Raw genomic sequence first — 21,473 nt, 5'->3', positions numbered from 1 at the left:
TGAGACTTAACTTCTGTGGTCATCAGTCCCCTAGAACTTAGAACTACTTAAACCTAACTAACCTAAGGACATCACACACATCCATGCCCGAGGCAGGATTCGAACCTGCGACCGTAGCGGTCGCGCGGTTCCAGACTGTAGCGCCTAGAACTGCTCGGCCACTCCGGCCGGCCACAACCAACAGACCAGCTCTATGGCCGCCTTCCACCAAATTCGAGTAACGTCGTTCTCGCGCGTTTAAATTGATAGATTAACAACATCGACTCGCTCAAATGGTATTCAGTTTCGGAAGTTGCTTGTAGCGTCCATGCCCCGATCAACAGTCAGCTCTTAACTTTGAATGGCCATCAGCCAGCTATCGACGGTCGACGACTGAGTGTGAGGCCACGAGGATCGCCGTTAATTGCGCACATCAGAGTACGAATGCCCCCTTGTGAGACGTGAGGCAGGCGGAAGCTTAGCAACAGGCAAAGACGTTACATCGCACTTCCAATAACATATGAAAACAGCGCACAGATCAACACAGTTAGCGGCGTTTTCCGAACGCGAAAATTGTACCATTTCAAGGGAAAAGCATGGCTCTGGCGCTAATTAACCCTCCTCTACTACGGTGGTTTCAGATCGCACATATACTACCGGTGGGTCGGATCCGAGTAAAGGGGGGATAAGTGAAGTGTACGTACCTTATCGATGTGATCGGGTCAACGGCTTTCCCACGACTGACGAGGAGGTGCCTTTGGACGACAGCATGGAGTTTCCTCTAGGTTAGCCGTGGCGCGAAATATAACTTTGAACTGGGTCGCATTCGACCCTCCGTAGTAGAGGAGGGTTCAAATTAAGAACAGATTATTTTGCCATGCTTAGAGACACCATGGAGAGCTTTACAAAATTTTTTAGTGACTTTTGTAGTGGGTACTTTATACTTACGAGAAAAAACTAGACAAATTCCGATGCTTGGTAAACGCAAAGTGATACAAAACTTTGGGAGGATCCCCTGCCGAACAAGGGGATTTTGGTCATCAAGGGAAAAAAAAAGGCTGAGGTCAATAGTTTTCCAAATGAGACTCGATAAGTTTGAAACGGTACGCGGGCAGAAAAATTTCATTCGGTTCAAGAAACTTAATGCAACTCCAGCCTTAATTAATTTTGATATGGTTGGGTACCGCACGGAGGTTTTTCAGAATTTTGACTTCACTTTCTATCGCCACGGAGAGCGGCGGCGATTTATCGGCTGGCTGAACTACCGACTGAGCAATTTGGTGGCAGCCTTTGCACATCCTGACCAACAACGCGCAGCCATCACAGCACCACCTTGCTCCTATCGCTGACTGCTTGTTGTTTTCTTCACTTTCGTTAACACTGTATTGCTGGACATCACTTGAAATAACAAACGTGCAAAAACTTGATTTGGTCTTGGTGTTCAGAATTGACAAGGCTAGAGAGAGAGAGAGAGAGAGAGAGAGAGAGGGAGGGAGCTATCGGCATAGAAATGATTTCTTCAAAGGAAGAAATTCACCCACGCTTTATTACAGAAGCAAGTTTCAATAATTATTTAACAATCAACGAGAAATGCTCATGGTCGTCAAACACATTTGACGAAAACTGATAACGATACTGTATCAGACAAGCTGTGAGCTGTGAGGAGAGGTCTTGTAGCACTTACTATTTAGCAACTAGCCCAATTTATGGGTGTAGTCGTATCTCCACATTTATTACGTAAAATTGTTTATGAAACACCACGATAAAGAAAAATATAAAACAAACTATATTCATATAAACCTTATATATATATATATATATATATATATATATATATATATATATATATATATATATATAGGGTGAGTCACCTAACATTACCCCTGGATATATTTCGTAAACCACATCAAATACTGACGAATCGATTCCACAGACCGAACGTGAGGAGAGGGGCTAGTGTAATTGGTTAATACAAACCATAAAAAAATGCACGGAAGTATGTTTTTTAACACAAACCTACGTTTTTTTTAAATGGAACCCCGTTAGTTTTGTTAGCACATCTGGACATATAAACAAATACGTAATCAGTGCCGTTTGTTGCATTGTAAAATGTTAATTACATCCGGAGATATTGTAACCTAAAGTTGACGCTTGAGTACCACTGCTCCGCTGTTCGATCGTGTGTATCGGAGAGTACCGAATTACGTAGGGATCCAAAGAGAACGGTGATGGACCTTAGGTACAGAAGAGACTGGAACAGCACATTACGTCCACATGCTAACACCTGACTCACATGTACATTACCATGAGGGGTGAGGTACACGTACACACGTGGTTTCCGTTTCCGTTTTCAATTACGGAGTGGAATAGAGTGTGTCCGACATGTCAGGCCAATAGATGTTCAATGTGGTGGCCATCATTTGCTGCACACAATTGCAATCTCTGGCGTAATGAATGTCGTACACGCCGCAGTACATCTGGTGCAATGTCGCCGCAGGCTGCCACAATACATTGTTTCATATCCTCTGGGGTTGTAGGCACATCACGGTACACATTCTCCTTTAACGTACCCCACAGTAAGAAGTCCAGAGGTGCAAGATCAGGAGAACGGGCTGGCCAATTTATGCGTCCTCCACGTCCTATGAAACGCCCGTCGAACATCCTGTCAAGGGTAAAAAAAAATGGCTCTGAGCACTATGGGACTTAATATCTGAGGTCATCAGTCCCCTAGAACTTAGAACTACTTAAACCTAACTAACCTAAGGACATCACACACATCCATGCCCGAGCCAGGATTCGAACCTGCGACCGTAGCGGTCACGCGGTTCCAGACTGAAGCGCCCATAACCGCACGGCTACACCTGCCGGCTGTCAAGGGTCAGCCTAGTGTTAATTGCGGAATGTGCGGATGCACCATCATGCTGATACCACATACGTCGACGCGTTTCCAGTGGGACATTTTCGAGCAACGTTGGCAGATCATTCTGTAGAAACGCGATGTATGTTGCACCTGTTTGGGCTCCTGCAATGAAGTGAGGACCAACGAGGTAGTCGCCAATGATTCCGCACCATACATTTACAGTCCACGGTCGCTGTCGCTCTACCTGTCTGATCCAGCGAGGATCGTCCACGGACCAGTAATGCATGTTCCGTAGATTCACTGACCCGTGGTTTGTGAAACCCGCTTCATCAGTAAACAGGTAGAACTGCAACGCATTCTCTGTTAATGCCCATTGACAGAATTACACTCGATGATTAAAGTCATCACCATGTAATTTCTGATGTAGCGACACATGAAACGGGTGAAAGCGGTGACGATGCAGTATGCGCATGACACTACTTTGACTCAGTCTACCGGCTCTCGCAACTGAACGTCGGAGGTTTCAAGCGTCAACTTTAGGTTACAATATCTCCGGATGTAATTAACATTTTACAATGCAACAAACGGCACTGATTACGTATTTGTTTATATGTTCAGATGTGCTAACAAAATTAACGTGGTTCCATTTAAAAAAACGTAGGTTTGTGTTAAAAAACATACTTCCGAGCATATTTGTATGGTTTGTGTTAAACAATTACACTAGCCCCTCTCCTCACGTCAGTATTTGATGTGGTTTACGAAATATAACCAGCGGTAACGTTAGGTGATTCACCCTGTATATATAACTTTTGCGCCACGCCACACATCATGTAATAAATACGTCTACAGATAGATGAGAAATAAAGCATTCAGCAATTGTTATAATCGAAAAAAAGTCATTGCTACACTTTGGTCTTCATAGCAGATGGCGTTGCGATCGGTTCGTTTTTTTTAACACTTAAAACAATGAAGTGAGCCTATTTTATGAATAAAAGTCCGACAACTGTTTGTATTTACAAGGTGCATCCGAAAAGTTCGGTGAATAGTGTCAGAAAATAAAGGAAGCAAGAGTTACAAATTAAATACCTTTATCGGCCTTCAAAGCAATCACCATTAGTTTCAACACACTTCACTTCTGACGTCGGCTGCAAATTTGTTGGAAACCGTCAACAAACACTTCTTGTGGAATCGCTCGAAGCACTGTGGCTACGCGTTGTTAGATATCCGCAACGTCTGCTTGTTCAACTTCCTCGCTCAACGCAAGATGGCTGTTCTTCAACACCCTCCTTATTCTCCAGAATTGGCGCTAGCAGAAAGTTTCCCTGCCTTTAAATTAGCCGTGAAAGGCTTACGCTTGCTGAGCACTTGTTGAGTTTCCAGTAATTTTACAACCGATGCCAGAAGAGTGTTGATTACTTCCAGCGCAGTAGAGCTATTTTACTTGTAACTCCTGTTTCCTTTATTTTCTGAGACTGTTCAGCGAAATTTTCAGATGCAACTCGTAGTTTATTTCCAATACATACAATATGTATCATTTACTGCCAGTGTGAGCGAAATGAGACCATTGTTCAAATGTGTGTGAAATCTTATGAGACTTAACTGCTGAGGCTCAAATTCAAATGGCTCTGAGCACTATAGGACTTAACATCGGAGGTCATCAGTCCCCTAGAACTTAGAACTACTTAAACCTAACTAACCTAAGGACATCACATACATCCATGCCCGAGGCAGGATTCGAACCTGCGACCGTAGCAGCAGCGCAGCTCCGGACTGAAACGCCTAGAACTGCTAAGGTCATCAGTCCCTAAGCTTACACACTACTTAACCTAAATTATCCTAAGGATAAACACACACACCTATGCCGTAGGGAGGACTCGAACCTCCGCCGGGACCAGCCGCACAGTCCATGACTGCAGCGCCTTAGAGCGCTCGGCTAATCCCGCGCGGCATGAAACCATTATGGGTTTGATAAAAGAAAAGTACAGTTCTTCATTCCTTGCAACTCCATTGCTGTGATCCTCGCACGACGTGTCAAATATCTGCAGTATTTAAATGTCTGCCGAAAACCTATCGCCGAAGTTTCGTCCACCTTACACTCCGTCGTGGTTGCTATATTTGAACAGCGTTTATTCCCACGCAGAGGGACAAAAGACGAACGTTTGCCGTGCGATTGGCACGACAACAGTACACGTGGTATAATTTGCTAGATGAAGTAGTGGGGAGGAACGGCTGTCGGGTGATCACACCCAACTGACCGCCCGACAAGCAAAATCGGTCTGTCAGTCGCTCAACAAGGCTTCACACGTACAATTTGTTGATCGGTCTGCGTTACAGACAGTACTTGCAACACCGACTCAAAGGAAGGCCTCGGCGCTTGTTGGTGACGTCACGTCAGCTAGGCACGGCGAACGCCAGGTCTGTTGCAGGCAGAAACGCATGGACGTGCTTATCACTATAAATCTCTTATTTTTGGACAAAATGCTTGGTATTGTTTTGGATTCTGCAGTTTTATTTAGATGAAAGATTTTCTTACTACCGTAAACCTACAAATGAAGATCATAGTTCTGTATTACTGAATCCTGTCAAAACAAACGTAGATCAATATGAGAAGATGCTTTGCCCCATTGCAGGCTTCGGAAATTTTACATTCTAGTAACTATATTTATTTGATCCATTTTGTTATCGAAACTTACCCCAACCCCCTTACAATTAACTCGTTTCTTTTATTTATTTATTTATTTATTTTCGTTTGACATCGTCACTGGAAATGTGAACTAATTTACATGTGTAAATGTCCAACTGTTGCCAGTCATTAGATTACAGTCGTTTTCAACGAAAGGAATTCTAAACGGGAAACAATATAGCTTCATACATCGAAAATACTGCTGAGCTTAAACTTTTTTAAACATGCACATTAGAAAAGATAAATATTCCCCTCTTGCAACTGAAAGGAGAAACTTTATAAGATAAAAAAATTTTATTTGATAAAACAAGTATCTCTCCTTTGCCTCTTCTTCTGTCCCCCACCCCCTCCCCCAACGTGTACAATCGCAAGATATTTCATTAACATTCAGTGCACCTCACCCCATAGTCAACCAAGATATCTAAAGAAGAGCACCAATATATGTTCACAGTTTCTTGTAAAAGCAACCCAGTACAAACGTAACTTCCTCAGATTTACAAATAAGTTAAGGAAGCACGAATTCTGTTGCTGCTGGACCATGAAGTTGTTTTTGTATGTCAGTCCTTAAAACAGGTGGAAATTTAAGTTCAGGAGTACACTATTTGTTAAGAAGTGTAATGAATTGCACAATTAATTGATTGCAGAAATCTCTCAGAACAATGTGTGTTGGTCAACTACCGCCAATAGTTTCACATTTTCCTGTGTCATAGAGGGAGACACCACCATTATGAGTACGCCTGTAACAGACCTGGCGTTCGCCGTGCCTAGCTGACGTGACGCCACGAACAAGCGCCGAGGCCTTCCTTTGAGTCGGTGTTGGTACTTGTCGCTAGAGTGTCGGAACTTGGGACAGACGCTAGATAATTTAAATGAGAGCAGGTAGTGAAGAGGTGCGTCTGGGCAGTTCCCGCAGGTGGCGCAGCCGCAGGTGCAGGTGCAGCTGCAGCTGGCGGTGAGCGAGAAGGCGCTGACGCAGCGCGACCTGGAGGAGTACGCCCGCGCCTACGGCGACGCGCAGGCCGCCGGGGCTGGCGCCGGCTACGCCCAGTCGGAGGGCTACCACAGCTACGTCTCCAGCAGCGACTCCTCCACCAACACGCCCTTCCTCGACAGGTCAGTATTTTCTCAACACCGTGTCATTACCGTCTTCTTCTCCTCCCTTTTCAAGGGTTATTTGTTAGCCCCTTCCGAAGTGTGTCGTCTCCATCTCTTCGCCTGTCGTCGTATAACCCGTCTTCTAGATTGTTTAAAATGTAATGCTTCTTATGGCAGACGATCAGATTGGCATCCTTTTGATGTAATCAAATTATTTTACTTTATAGCGGGTGATCAAAAAATCAGTATAAATTTGAAAACTTAATAAACCACGGAATAATGTAGATAGAGAGGTAAAAATTGACACACATGCTTGGAATGACATGGGGTTTTATTAGTACCACCCCATATTGCTAGACGCGTGAAAGATCTCTTGCGCGCGTCGTTTGGTGATGGTCGTGTGATCAGCCGCCACATTCGTCGTGCTTGGCCTCCCAGGTCCCCAGACCTCAGTCCGTGCGATTATTGGCTTTGGGGTTACCTGAAGTCGCAAGTGTATCGTGATCGACCGACATCTCTAGGGGTGCTGAAAGACAACATCCGACGCAAGTGCCTCACCATAACTCCGGACATGCTTTACAGTGCTGTTCACATTATTCCTCGATTACAGCTATTGTTGAGGAATGATGGTGGACATATTGAGCATTTCCTGTAAAGAACATCATCTTTGCTTTGTCTTACTTTGTTATGCTATTTATTGCTATTCTGATCAAATGAAGCGCCATCTGTTGGACATTTTTTGAAATTTTGTATTTTGTATTTTTTTTTCTTTTTCGTTCTAATAAAACCCCATGTCATTCCAAGCATGTGTGTCAATTTGTACCTCTCTATCTACATTATTCAGTGATTTATTCAGTTTTCAAATTTATACTGATTTTTTGATCACCCAGTATATCACAAATTCACCAAAAAATAGCTTTGACACAGCGCTCCGCATTCACAATTCTACAGCGTGGTCCATAGGTGTGGAATCACCCCTCTAAAACAGAAACAGATGGACGGAGAAAAATGTACAGGCAAGTACTACGATATGTGGGAGGGATGAAACCTGAGAAGCTACTTTCGAAGTTGATATCCTGGATGCATATACCGTAATGCGAGTACGGGCATTAAGAATCCGTTGCATGAGTTGTGTAAGCATTCTGATCTTCACCGCAGACACAATTAATTACCTTCACACGTCGCCACAGATAGAAATCTAATGGACTTAACTCGGGGAGACGTAGCGGCCACTCCGCGGGAACTCTACGATCTATCCATTTCTGGGGAAACGGAATATCCAGATACGTCCGGACAGCTAGTCCGTAACGAGCTGGGGCATAATAGTGCTGAAAGAAAGTTAGGAATGTCCCGTCTTCAGACAATAGCAACAGCAACTCATCTTCATCTAACAACTGTAAATAACAGGCTAATGCTAGTGCAAGGACAACTCGGTGACTGTAGGAAGATAAAGGCGACTTAGAGAAAATTTCTAGTTGGTTTGATGAATGGCAGCTAGCTGTAAATTTAGAAATATGCAAGTTGCAAGAACAAACCTGTAATGTTCGGATACAGTATTACTAGTATCCTACTCGACACAGTGAAGTCGTTTAAATATCTGGGCATAACGTTTCAAAGCGATGTGAAATGGAACGAGCATGTGAGAACTGTGGTAGGGAAGGCGAATCGTCGACTTCGGTTTTTTGGGAGAATTTTAGGGAAGAATGTTTTTCACATGCAAAGGGGATCGCATATAGGACGCCGGAGCGACCTATTCTTGAGTACTGCTCGAGTGTTTGGGATATGTACCAGGTTGGATTGAAGCAAGACATCAAAGCTGATTTGTTATAGGTAGGTTCGAACAACACGTGTTACGGAGATGCCTCGGGAACTCAAGAGGGAATCGCTGGAGGGAAGGCGACGTTCTTTTCGAGAAACGCTTTTGAGAAAATTTAGGGAACCGGCATTTGAAAGTGACTGCCAAACGATTCGACAGTCGCTTTTTCCTCCTGCGAGTGGAACAGGAAAGGAAATGACTAGTAGTGGTACAGAGTACCATCTGCCACGCTACGTACGGTGACTAGCGGAGTATCTACGAGGGTTGTTTTTTAAGTAAGGGCCGTTCGCGCGTATAGTTCCGTAGTTCGCGCGGACGCCGCAACAAGCCACCGCGCCATTTGCCGGCATCCTTCCCGTTCACACTGACGCAAGTTGCAGCTCTGTAGCTGACGTGTACGCAGCGCTGTGCTTCTTTATAATGTTTACAATTATTGAATCGCCCGCCGCGTGTGAGATACGGTCAGTGATACGTTTCTTGACCGTGAGAAACCCATCAACTGCAGAAATTCATCGTCAGTTAACAGAAGTTTATGGCTTGAATGCAGTGAGTGAAGGTAAAGTGCGTCAATGGGTTAGAGCGTTTAAAAATGGCCGTCAAAACGTCCATGACGAAGAACGCTCAGGACGGCCCTCTGTGATCACTGATGATTTGGTGGCTGCAGTCGAAACAAAGATTCGTGAGGACAGAAGATTCACAATTTCCACTCTTTCTTTGGAATTTCCACAAGTTTCAAGATCGGTTTTGTACAAAATTATGTCTGAAAACCTAAACTTTAAGAAACTGTGCTCTCGGTGGGTACCCAGACTCCTCACAGAGGACCACAAAGTGAAGAGATTTGTCACTTTATTGGACTTTTTGATTCGTTATGAGGAAGAAGGGGATGACATTTTGAGTCAAATTGACACTGGAGATGAAACATGGGTATCCCATATCACTCCCGAAAGCAAGCGACAATCGATGGAATGGCGACACACAACCTCACCCGTCAAGGTCAAAGCCAAACAGACGCTGTCAAAGCGCAAGATTATGGCAATTGTGTTCTGGGACCGGCGTGGTGTTTTGCTAGTGGACTTTATGCCACGAGGAACGACAATCAACTCAGATGCCTACTGTGCAACTCTAAAGAAGCTCCGCAGAGCAATTCAAAACAAAAGGCGCGGCATGCTGACAAAAGGAGTTTTGCTCCTGCACGATAACGCTAGGCCTCACACCTCTCAAAAGACTCGGGATTTGATTGATTCTTTTGGCTAGGAAGTTTTGGACTATGCACCATACAGCCCCGACCTTGCTCCTAGCGATTTTCACCTTTTCCGGTACCTGAAACACCATCTTGGCGGGCAGCGCTTCAATGACGACGATGAAGTGAAAGCGGCCGTGAACTCTTGGCTGTCGGAGCAGGCGGCCGAATTCTTTGAAGAGGGAATTAAAAACTTAGTTGTACGGTATGACAAGTGCTTAAATAAACAAGGCAACTATGTAGAAAAATAGGTAAATGTGTGTAGAATCAGAAAATAAATGTTTTTTTTACAAAAGTATTTGTATCTTTTTTTTAAATAAAAACGGCCCTTACTTAAAAAACAACCCTCGTATGTAGATGTAGGTGTAGAAAGTGAGGATCTCCTATTCGACACCAACCCACCACTTTCGATACGCCAACTACCTTCCATGAATCTATTTAGTGAGATTTGGCATCTAACCAGTTATCTGTGACTCTACCCACCTCCGTAGCCGAGGTCGCTAACGCACGCTTGTCGATACGGAGGTAAGCCAGATCGAATACTGGTGATGGAAAATCTTTACTACCAGCCGATTTGGTGGCGTTAAGTTCCTAATCACCAGTCAGTCTTTGCGCAAGTGTCCTGGATTAAATTCCAAACCTCTCCGCAGAGTCTCATGAAGTGAGAGCATGTGACTCTCACTGTTGAAGGTGATTCGCCTGTCGGATGTGGACGTAAAGCTCGACGGCCCCCTTAGTGCTATTCGGAAGGAGCAGGCTATGTGCCGGCACCAGGTTTCAGCCCGTCCCTTCTCTTCACCCATAACACTCTTCTCAGTCATCCACACGACGCAAAACACACACACACACACACACACACACACACACACACACACACACAACCACACACACACACACACACACACACACACACACATTTGACACATCATAACAGATTGCAGGAAACGGCAAACCACCTCCATCACTACCTCCCCTAGAACGGCGATGCAGGATTCCTACATCTGCTGCTCTATGCTCATTCCGTAAATATGGGACTACTTTTTAATCTACGATTCAGTTTATTTACCTCCTTGTTGGCATAATACACTACTGGCCATTAAAATTGCTACACCACGAAGATGACGTGTGCAGACGCGAAATTTAACCGACAGGAAGAAGATGCTGTGATATGCAAATGATTAGCTTTTCAGAGCATTCACACAAGGTTGGCGCCGGTGGCGACACCTACAACGTGCTGACATGAGGAAAGTTTCCAACCGATTTCTCATCCACAAACAGCAGTTGACCGGCGTTGCCTGGTGAAACGTTGTTGTGATGCCTCGTGTAAGGAGGAGAAATGCCTACCATCACGTTTCCGACTTTTATAAAGGTCGGATTGTAGCCTATCGCGATTACGGTTTATCGTATCGCGGCATTGCTGCTCGCGTTGGTCGAGATCCAATGACTGTTAGCAGAATATGGAATCGGTGGGTTCAGCAGGGTAATACGGAACACCGTGGTGAATCCCAACGGCCTCGTATCACTAGCAGTCGAGATGACGGGCATCTTATCCGCATGGCTGTAACGGATCGTGCAGTCAACAGATGGGGACGTTTGCAAGACAACAACCATCTGCACGAACAGTTCGACGACGTTTGCAGCAGCATGGACTATCAGCTCGGAGACCATTGCTGCGATTACCCTTGACGCTGCATCACAGACAGGAGCGCCTGCGATGGTGTACTCAACGACGAACCAGGGTGCACGAATGGCAAAACGTCATTTTTTCGGATGAATTCAGGTTCTGTTTACAGCATCATGATGGTCACATCCCTGTTTGCCGACATCGCGGTGAGCGCACATTGGAAGCGTGTATTCGTCATCGCCATACTGGCGTATCACCCGGCGTGATGGTATGAGGTGCCATTGGTTACACGACTCGGTCACCTCTGGTTCGCATTGACGGCACTTTGAACAGCGGACGTTACATTTCAGATGTGTTACGACCTGTGGCTCTACCCTTCATTCGATCCCTGCGAAACCCTACATTTCAGCAGGATAACGCAGGTCCTGTACGGGCTTTTCTGGACTCAGAAAATGTTTGACTCTCACCAATTCAGAACGTCTGGTCAATGGTGGACGAGCAACTGACTCGTCATAATAGGCCAGTCACTACTCATGATGAACTGTGGTATCGTGTTGAAGCTGCATGGGCAGCTGTACCTGTACACGCCATCCAAGCTCTGTTTGACTCAATGCCCAGGCGTATCAAGGCCGTTATTGCGGCCAGAGGTGGTTGTTCTGGGTGCTGATTTCTCAGGATCTATGCACCCAAATTGCGTATCACATGCCAATTCTAGTATAATGTATTTGTCCAATGAATACCCGTTTATCATCTGCATTTCTTCTTGGTGTAGCAATTTTGATGGCCAGTAGTGTAATTAGCTTGATCCGTAAACAGAATGTCATAGGGGAAAATACGTTTTTCTCCCAGCTTGCGTGTCATCCATTCTGCAAATTGAATCCGGCGATGTAGCTTGTTCTCGGTGAGATGTTGCAATGACATCATGTATTTCTGTCATCTTATAAGAGTACCATTTATGGCGGCCACAATTGTGACTACTGTTGTACCGATAGCCCCAGTTTCCTGTGAGAAGCGGCGGACAGTGTGTTCTGCACCCTTACTGAATGTTGCTAGAACAGCGGTTGATGTTTCATCCGTAGCCGATTTCGATCGTGCAGCTGTAGCTTTGCATGCGACAAAGCTAGTTTCACAGAATTTCACGAGAAGTCTCACCACCTTGCTGTGGGTAATGATACGATATTCAGATAACAATTTCAGCCGTTGCTTCCGGGATATCACTCCATTTCCCAGAAGTACGTTTCTGGAGCACTGTTTAGCATCGCAAAGAAATTAGGTAGAGATATCGCAAGAACTTATGTCAATGAATAGCAACATGGATAGTTTCAAGCATCCTATAGTCTATTCACCGAGAGCTGGGACGAGACATAAACAGTGTCACGTGAGGGACTACGCTCGTTTCCAGAGAAAGCATTTGGTGTTCACGTGATACGTAGGGGTGTGGAAAATCCTTGGCGCACGTTTTGCAGCTGGCGGCGTTCGGCTGGCTGCCGAGCTGTCACAGCGGACCGTGAGAAACCTGGGCAACAATGTACGAAATAAATTTAACAACAATGTTAAAATTTCTTTCATTCAGGTTGCTAACAAAACGCTCCATTCAAACATAATTAGTTGTTAATTTTAACAATAATACCAGTGGTAATAATAATGATAAAGGACGAAACAAGGTTCACTCTGTCGAACTTGAACTGTTTTCATTGAGGTTTATAAAAAACCGCTCCTCTCTCTCCTCTATAATGCAGTCTAATTTCCACATTTGAGTTTCCACTTTTTCTACGACGTGGAGGATGCACTTGTTCCAGTCCTCTGCAGTCACTGTTCTTACTGCTTCTTCTAGCAGTACTTCCGGCATTTTGTATTCGCTGCAACATAGCCTTTGATTCTGGCCCACACTAACTCGATGGCGTTTAATTTACAGTGGTACAGAGGAATTCTGAGAACAGTTTTCCCTGCATTCTTCGCCATTACATCTATTGCGTATTCGTTGTGCGCTGTTCTGTGATTTTTAACTATATCTTCAAGTTCTTTCTTCGACATACCGTCTTCGAAATCAATGTTTTTAAATTTTAGCCACTCTGATATTTCGTGCTTATTGGAATTCGCATTGGGAACTTTTTCTTTTCTCCGAGAATGGTACGGCGCGTTATCAAGAACAATAACTGCATTTTCCCGAAGCCGAGGAAGATCATCTTGAAACCACTTCTCGAAGGTTTCTGCGCACATCTCCTCATGATAATCTCCACTTTTCTTGGATTCGAAAGTCCACAAACATCCTTCAACGAACCCTGCTTTGCTGCCAATGTGTGCGATAATCAGACGTTTCCCTTTACCTGATGGGCCCTTGCTTCCGGTGGATAATCCGTACAGAAACGCTTGTTTTGAGGAATTTATAGTCATTTACCCAGACGTAACTTCGGGTATGTCCTGCGTTCACCCACGTCTCGTCCAAATAGTAAATGGGTCTGCCTTTATCTCTCAACCGCTTAATGGTTCGAAGATAACACCGCCTCCATAAAATGTCATCCCTGTCTATTAGCATGCTATCGCGCCAACGCCGGACATATTTGAAATTCATTTCTCTCAATAATTTATAAAATGTAGTTCTCCGAAAATTGCCCAGATCTGCATCTTCGTTCACGACTGTAAGCACTTTGCCAATTGTTGGCAATTGGTTACGAAAAAAAAATCGTGTACTTTCCTTCGTATCGCATTTCTATCGAAGTCATCAACACTTTCAGAAAGTTTCTGTCGTAATATTCCTTTCTTGGGAGACTTCAAAGAGTGTGTGGCCTTGTACTCACTTATCACACGATACACTGAAGAACGTCCAACACCTGTAGCTGCAGCTGTTTTCGAAAGAATGTCACTCATCGACTGCTCTGGATGTAACAGTTCCGTTTTATACACATTAAGCACTATGTGCTTCTCAGAAGAACTTAATGATTTCTTCTTTGCTCGCTTCTTTGGTGGACTCAGGACAGACACGTCGACCTCGCTCGCTGAATCCGTGGCTGACATAATAATGAGGACAGCCGTATGTGATGCTAATGAAATAAGTGAATATATAAAATAAGAAACCATGCGATGCTATTGGATGCGCACATAAAGAGTGAATGCTCAGCGTAGCTACAAACACATATACTTACTCTAATAATCAACAACTAGTCTTTCAAGCGTCTTTACAGATTAACTGAAGATATCGTGAAGTCGCCGCTGTACAGCACTGCTAACGAGCTCACACCTGCAACTGAGACGGCCACACTGACTGAGCGCCGCGCCTGGGAACCGCACAATGCGTCCCTCATAAAGGACAAACGGTTGCACCCATCGCATTCGAACAAACTACAAAATTAAATTCAAACCTTTCTGAAACTTTTCTCGCGTACACCCCCACAAAAAAATTTAAAGGGGAAAAGTTTGTCGCTTACTATATTTCGGATGATGATTTGGTAAAAGTTCTGCATCAGACGTGAGATTTTAATTTATTACTTCACTATTACTGACTCTATTGGGCAGAAAATTTGCAGACGTCATCAACATATAGTACTGAAGGCAATTATAAAATCATTTTGCTGTGCGACACACAGTTTAGGAGTTACGGCGTGATAAATATAGAGTAACGCGAAAAATAACTTTTCCTGAAAGCTTAAATATTTCTCTTTTTAAGTGACAATAAATTTTAATGTAATGAAAAAAAGGTGTCGGAAGGGAGTTCTCGGATCACTTTATCATGTTCAGGTGCCAAATTATCAAAAACACGGCTTTCATTTTTTTAATTTGTGACGCCCCTGCCTTGTACACCCCTCGACGGCAGCGCTGTGATCACGCGCCTTGCCGTTGTTTCGGTGAATGGAGTATAGGATAGTTTCTTTTTTTAAAAAAAGCACTCAACTGATGCGACAGTGAAGAATGATATTAATCATCCTGAAGAGAGGTTCAAAGAAACGGCGTTTTACGTGGTTCCTAGATCGGAACCACTATTTCTTTTATGACAGTTTCGGCAGATTGGTACACTGATGGAACTAATTGCAGATAACTTATGGAGACTAGGAATATATACCAGTGACTTAGCAAACTGGTGTATCTCTTTTTCTGAAAAGAAAAAATACTCTCTGAGAACTTATCCTACTTCTTGAACCACTCGCTTATAATATGACAACTTGCTGATTGTTTATATGAGGAGTGGAATTCGCCAGATTAGGGCCGGATTTCTTGCTCTAATTCGTACCACCCCACAAAGAATATCCCGTGAATTTATTTTGTTTTACGCTGTTGGATTTCGGTCTTTGTGTGACTTACTGCAAAGGGGCCAGTGATACATCCAACTGGATTCATCGTTGCATTACGTTGTAAACTTCAACAGGAAAAAAGACTGCGTGGTTTAAGATGTCCCCTTCCCTAACACCTTCCTTGGTCGATAATCCCGCAGAATTATGAGAAAAGCTCACAACGTAAGTGCAACAGTAGTGAGGCATTATGGGTCTGAGGTGCCTTGCCACGGTTTGCGCGGCTCCCCCCGTCGGATGTTCGAGTCCTCCCTGGGGCGGGGGAGTGTGTGTGTGTGTTGTCCTTAGCGTAAGGTAGTTTAAGTTAGATGAAATAGTGTGTAAGCCTAGGGACAGATGACCTCAGCAGTTTGGTCCCATAGGAACTTACCACAAATTTCCAAATTTATTGGTCTGGTACGCTGCATTTTGTTTTCGGTGGTCCACCTCTCTGTTCGAAGAAGGTATCACACTTTACTATACTGGTCAGATCGATTTAGGTGTTTCGTGTCTCCGTAGAAAAAGGTCAATATCAGTTTCCTTCTTCATTCGTATCCTTGTGCACCATTTGTAATAACGCCGTCATCGACGGAAGCTTAAAACTTCTTTGTTGAGCAAGATACGTTTTTAGTGTACCCCTGTAATAGTCTGTTCGCGTAAGTAAGATCCCAATAACCGATCATCAACACTGTCAGCCACAGACGCTGATGAAAGCATTATTGTTGATGTAATTACTCAATCGTACATAGAAAAGTGGCAACGCTAGAAATTTGTATAAAAATGCAGTAAGGTCTGCAGAAGGTCCTCGGTTCGTTCAGGGATTGACAGTTTACTCGCAAAATACGCCACTGTAAAACATTAAATAGGCGGAAACTCATTAGTCGGTTACATGATTGACGAACTATCACAGGTTGCCCGCTTCTTCAGGGATGATTTTCCTGAAAGGTTTAAGGTTTTGCTGGGAGTGCAGCGTAGCGTTCGACGCTAACGAATGACGCGGACACGTTCCGGCAGAGCAGTGAGTCAGCATGCGGAAAGTGCCTCGCATTCCGTGAAAGCGGCAGTTGGTGCTTCCTTTTGGCACAAGAGGATCCAGTGCCACCTGGCGTACCAGGTGTCCGGTAGCAGCACGCGCACAAGTGGAAAAAAGCCTGTTGGGTATGTACAAGCACGGCCTACAGTCGTTGAATAATTCGCCACTAAAGACTGAACAACGTTTTCTTTCACGGAAACCCAGTCTGCACGGGCCTGTTTCTTTCCTCTATGAGCATGTTTTACCGTAACTTCCCTGCTAGCGTATGGCAGATAGGACCTAGCAACGGTGAAACAAAACGCACAAATTGACTTTAGCCTTACCGTCAGCTTTTCCTCGCTAAGTAAGTGAATAGCGTAAGACAGTTAGTCGCTGGTGTTCTTATAAGATACCCTCCTTCAGTCACTTTATAATGGTTTGTGCAGTTTATAGATACACTCGAAAAAAGAAAAAGGCTGACGAACTTAACGCCCCAAGCTGACGAACGTGTCACATGCTCACACTCGGTGAATTACTAGGAGAAGTCTAACGAATCCATGACGTTTTTAATACAAAGTTCAGAGACATTACACGCTTCCACCTCACCTTCCCTTGCCGCCGTATTTACTTACGATTAATGTTTCTTCTAATGCCACGATTCTACCATCGACTCCAACTCAATGCTTAGCGTTCGATAGCGACCTTGGTTGCAGAGACGAAAAATCGAATCTATGAATGCAAGTTTTAAAAAAGACTACTTTCTTTGTTAATTTAAGTAACAAATACCGGTATTTTATTGAAAAACTTGGAAACAAAGTTAAAAGCTAAACGCACCGGGCTAAAACTCGAAGTCGTTTGGAGCATTATGTAATTTTCAGTCATCTTTATTGCTGCGATTTTTCATCTCTGCAACAACGTTCTTTATTAAATGCTACCAGTTTTAAACAATATTAATTCTCTTCCTCCTGACATTCCAGTTTGGCTGTGCAGTAAAGGAAGAGGATTAATCGTCCGAAGATGGTAGCATTTAACAATGCACTCTCTGCAGGTGAAATTTTATTTACTGCGATCGATGACCCACACAGAAAAGTCACATATAGATGAGTGTACAATTAAAGTCAATGATTATTGTTTCCATGTTTTTAATTCTACGATGTTTTCTGTTTACAGTAGTGTGTACTTCATCCCCATGTCTCAAATATTAACTTACGTTTTGAAATAACAATTTTAAGGTTTCACGGTTGTAGAATATTTGTTTGTTTAGCAGATGCAAAAAGCTGTCTCAGCACAACAGATTATACCAGCATTTGATGACTTCTGTTTTTGTTTATTGTTTCTTCTATTATTAGAAAAGTTACTGTTTAGAGGTTTTTATTTTGTCCTGTCGGTGGTACTTCAAACGGCGAAGAAAAAGAAGTAACGAATTTATGTGACGCTTTGATACCTCCCTGTTCAACCCCTCAAAATCCAAAACGTGTGTATTTTTGCATTACCTACAATTACCAATTAGAAAATGGACAAAAGTCGCTCGGGTTCTTTGAAAAATCTGTCAGATTCCAAATTTGCAACAAATTTAAAATACTAGAACTGGTGCTGTGTCAGCCTGGACATTTTTCCTTTACGGAACATAGGTTGGCGACGCGTTTTGCAAAGTCAGTGAGAGAATGGTTGTGGATAACCAGTCGGAGACGTTGATTTTATTTAACGCTGAAATTCTTTGAGTCATGAATATTGTCTTAAACTTCCGTCGCTACAATTTCCAAGATTCCTCTTTTTTATGAAGATTATGGTAACATTAATCTGCAGCTTAGTTCGAGATCTAGGCTAGGTTAGAAGAAAACGGTTGTGAATAGTCAAAGGTAGCGAATGTACTGTGAGAATAAAATTATTTTCATTATTATAGGGTTTTTTTTTTAAAAAAAAAAAGAGTAGACGCTGTAGTCAGTTCCACCTCATGACATTCCTTTCGTACCTTAGAGTGAATGCTGTCAACTATTTATCTGATGTAAACACACATAGAGTAAAGCAATACAGTAATAATTTTTTACAGTGTATGTACATTAAGTTTCTTAGAGTTCCTTGTTTTTCATTAATGTATACAATTCATTCTGCATCCCCGACATTTTCCTTATCAGAGGGATGTGCAGAACCTAAGAAATGAAGAAATAAATTTCTCGACACAGCATGTAAATAATGGCTCAGGCTCTGATCTAGACTCTATACCATATTTGTGAACTGCTCATCAAAGTGCCTTTGTGTGTGCTTTCGATAGGCAACACATTCCGGGTCAGTTTGAGAACCTGATACACTTTCACTTGTGTCCGTTTTTGCTACTAGTTGTGACAACACATTATACGCAAATCTCAGCTTGGCAGCCCAACTGGTCAGAGCTAATTGCGATACGGTATGTTACACCTCCAGTGCCCCTTTCAGCTTGGCGCCCCAAGAGACGGCTAATCTTGCTAGGGCCTTAAACCGGTCCTGAACACATTTTGCTAAATTTTGCTGTACTGCAGCATTATGAGAATAGGAAACATGTTAGATTATGAATGCCTAACTAATCAGTGCCAGGTGTGTGCCAAATAAGGCACACATTGTTTGCATAAACTAAGCTGACGCTCGACACAGTGGCTGATGCGAGCGATGATAAAGGCATTTCCCAATAATGGTCGCTCCCATCAGCCACTGTGCCAACTGTAAACTTTGTTTGCCCAGACAATAATCCCACCTGTTACAGTGTTTTGTTAAGGTTTTGCTGGGTGTCTGGAAAGCCATTGTGTTATGTCCTTTATTAAAAAGTTAACCTCCAAACATAATCTGATGTGAATTGTTATTTTGGTGATGGAAATTAAGTAAGTTAGATATGATCTCTGAATGCTACATTCCATCTTACAATTAGAATAAATGCATTTGGATGGTTAAATTTTGTCATATCAGTGGATTTAGTACCTAATAAAATTATCTGCTGTTTTTAATACATTACTTAATACACTTTCAACTATTCTGCTACAGCACAACTCATACAAGTTAAATTTATACTGAATACAGAGCAATATGAAATGGATCGCCTTGTAAAATTTCATTTGAATATTTCTTACTGTTTCTATCATGATTTAAAATTTTGGTAAAAAAATTATGTTGCTGTTCTCCTCAATTCTCAAACAGTCAACACGTGACCTATATCCCACACTGATTGTTTAATACGGGGCACTGCAGGCTGCGACGAGACAGCGCAGCACATCCACAAGCGGCCCCCTGGGACGAACCTCCAGAGCGGGACAGCGGGAGTAGCGCTGGGGGTGGGAGCGGATCCCGCAGCGGGCGCTGTGACAGTGTGGTGACCACCAGCTCTGGCAGTGCGTCCAGCAGTGAGACACTCAAGTGGCACGGCTCACTGAGCGACGTGAGCGTGGCGAGCAGTGCAGTCGCATCCTCCTCGGCACCACCGCCCCCGCAGCCACCTGTGGGCCCCGGTCGGCACTGGCAGCTCATCGTCGCCCACAGTGCGCGTGTCCAGACACCGCAGCGCCATCACTCCGAGTCTGTGCTCTACCTAGGCAACGGCAATGCCGACAGCCACAAGCTGCGCCTCTTCCCCGTCAGCACGTACACTGTGCAGCCAGGTGATCAGCAGACGCCACCGCCGGGCTCTCCCCAGCAGCCACCGTCTCCGCCCCACAGGTAACTGAACACTTTTGTATCTCCAGACAACCTATCTGAACACATTCCTAGCTTTTTCTTTTATCACAAAATAAAGACCAACTCCTGTCATCCAAATATCAAAGAAAGTTATGTGTCAAATACTAACAACCTTCATTCTATGCAGTGTACAAACATATAATCCTCAGATTTCAAATTATATGTAACTTGTGCTTCAAGATTGCAATATTCTTATTGCATCTATTCAAACACTGTTTATAGCCTTCCCGTTTCTTGGCAGGAGTCACTAACATGTAATATTGTGATGCCCCTCACTCTAAAGATAGTTGTCTTGAATCTTGCAAGAAAATTTCATTTTGCCAACAAAGGAAGAATGTGTAGTGATAAAGAGTTTGCAATTACAAGATTGTGTACTGTTGTCCTTCTTTAAATCCGTAATAAACTCGTTGCAATGTTTTGTGGAGCAGATGTTTGCGACACTGCTGATGGCGATCTGGTAGTGTTGAAACAAGTGGAATAATTGAGGATTAAGATACGTGCTGATGACAGGTTTCACTCTCTTTTACTGTCAACAACTGAAACAAGTCATCACAATCTACAAGCTGTATCGCATTGGTGTCCATAAAAAAGAACAATTAAGAAGTAACAATTGTGCTTCAAAAAGAAAAAAAATATCAACCAGTGCAAATAAAGAGTTCTTTAATTCTATTCCATTATGTAGGTGAACTTGCCTTGTTTGTCTCACAGCCAGTAGTGCCATAAGACTCTTTCTACAGAAGAATACTGCCGATAATGGACAAAGTCTTGTTGCTCTCATGTTGCCACATGCCATCCTCCTCTCCATCTGTCTTTCCTAACCATTTTCTGTGTTTTTGCATATTTAGCTATCAATGTTACTACACACTGCTGCATATTTTGCTACCTAGACACATTGCACTTTTAACTTCATTCAAATCTCTACCAGTAGTAACAGTATGTCTCGGACAAATTGTCATTATAAGAAAGAATGTCAAAAGGACTGTTATTTGAAGGATTTCAACACTATTCCTAATAAGCAAATTTGAATGGACCAAGATTTCCTGTCAAACAGGTCACAGTTCTTAGTAATAATTTCAGAATAAAATTCAGTCATCAGTCACAAATACATCTGTAGGCTTCTGAAGATGAGAAATTAATTTAACTGGTAAAGTGAAATAAAAATATATTTGTGACTGATGACTGAATTCTATTCTGAAATATTTA

The 21,473-nt window shown here is 43.3% G+C and overlaps 1 protein-coding gene across 1 annotated transcript in view; it reads left to right on the top strand.

Moving 5' to 3' along the window:
- Positions 1-21,473, top strand: part of LOC126259979 (protein Shroom3) — a 365,788-nt gene that overhangs the window by 164,212 nt on the left and 180,103 nt on the right. The window contains exons 5-6 of the mRNA XM_049957111.1: positions 6,427-6,635; positions 19,788-20,252. Of these exons, the coding sequence (XP_049813068.1) occupies positions 6,427-6,635; positions 19,788-20,252 (674 nt within the window). The remainder of the gene's footprint in view (positions 1-6,426; positions 6,636-19,787; positions 20,253-21,473) is intronic.

This window comes from Schistocerca nitens, chromosome 5 (assembly GCF_023898315.1).
Source record: "Schistocerca nitens isolate TAMUIC-IGC-003100 chromosome 5, iqSchNite1.1, whole genome shotgun sequence".
NCBI classification, from domain to species: domain Eukaryota; kingdom Metazoa; phylum Arthropoda; class Insecta; order Orthoptera; family Acrididae; genus Schistocerca; species Schistocerca nitens.
The sequence above is the reverse complement of the archived record's forward strand: the minus strand, read 5'-3'. Positions and strand labels throughout refer to the sequence as shown.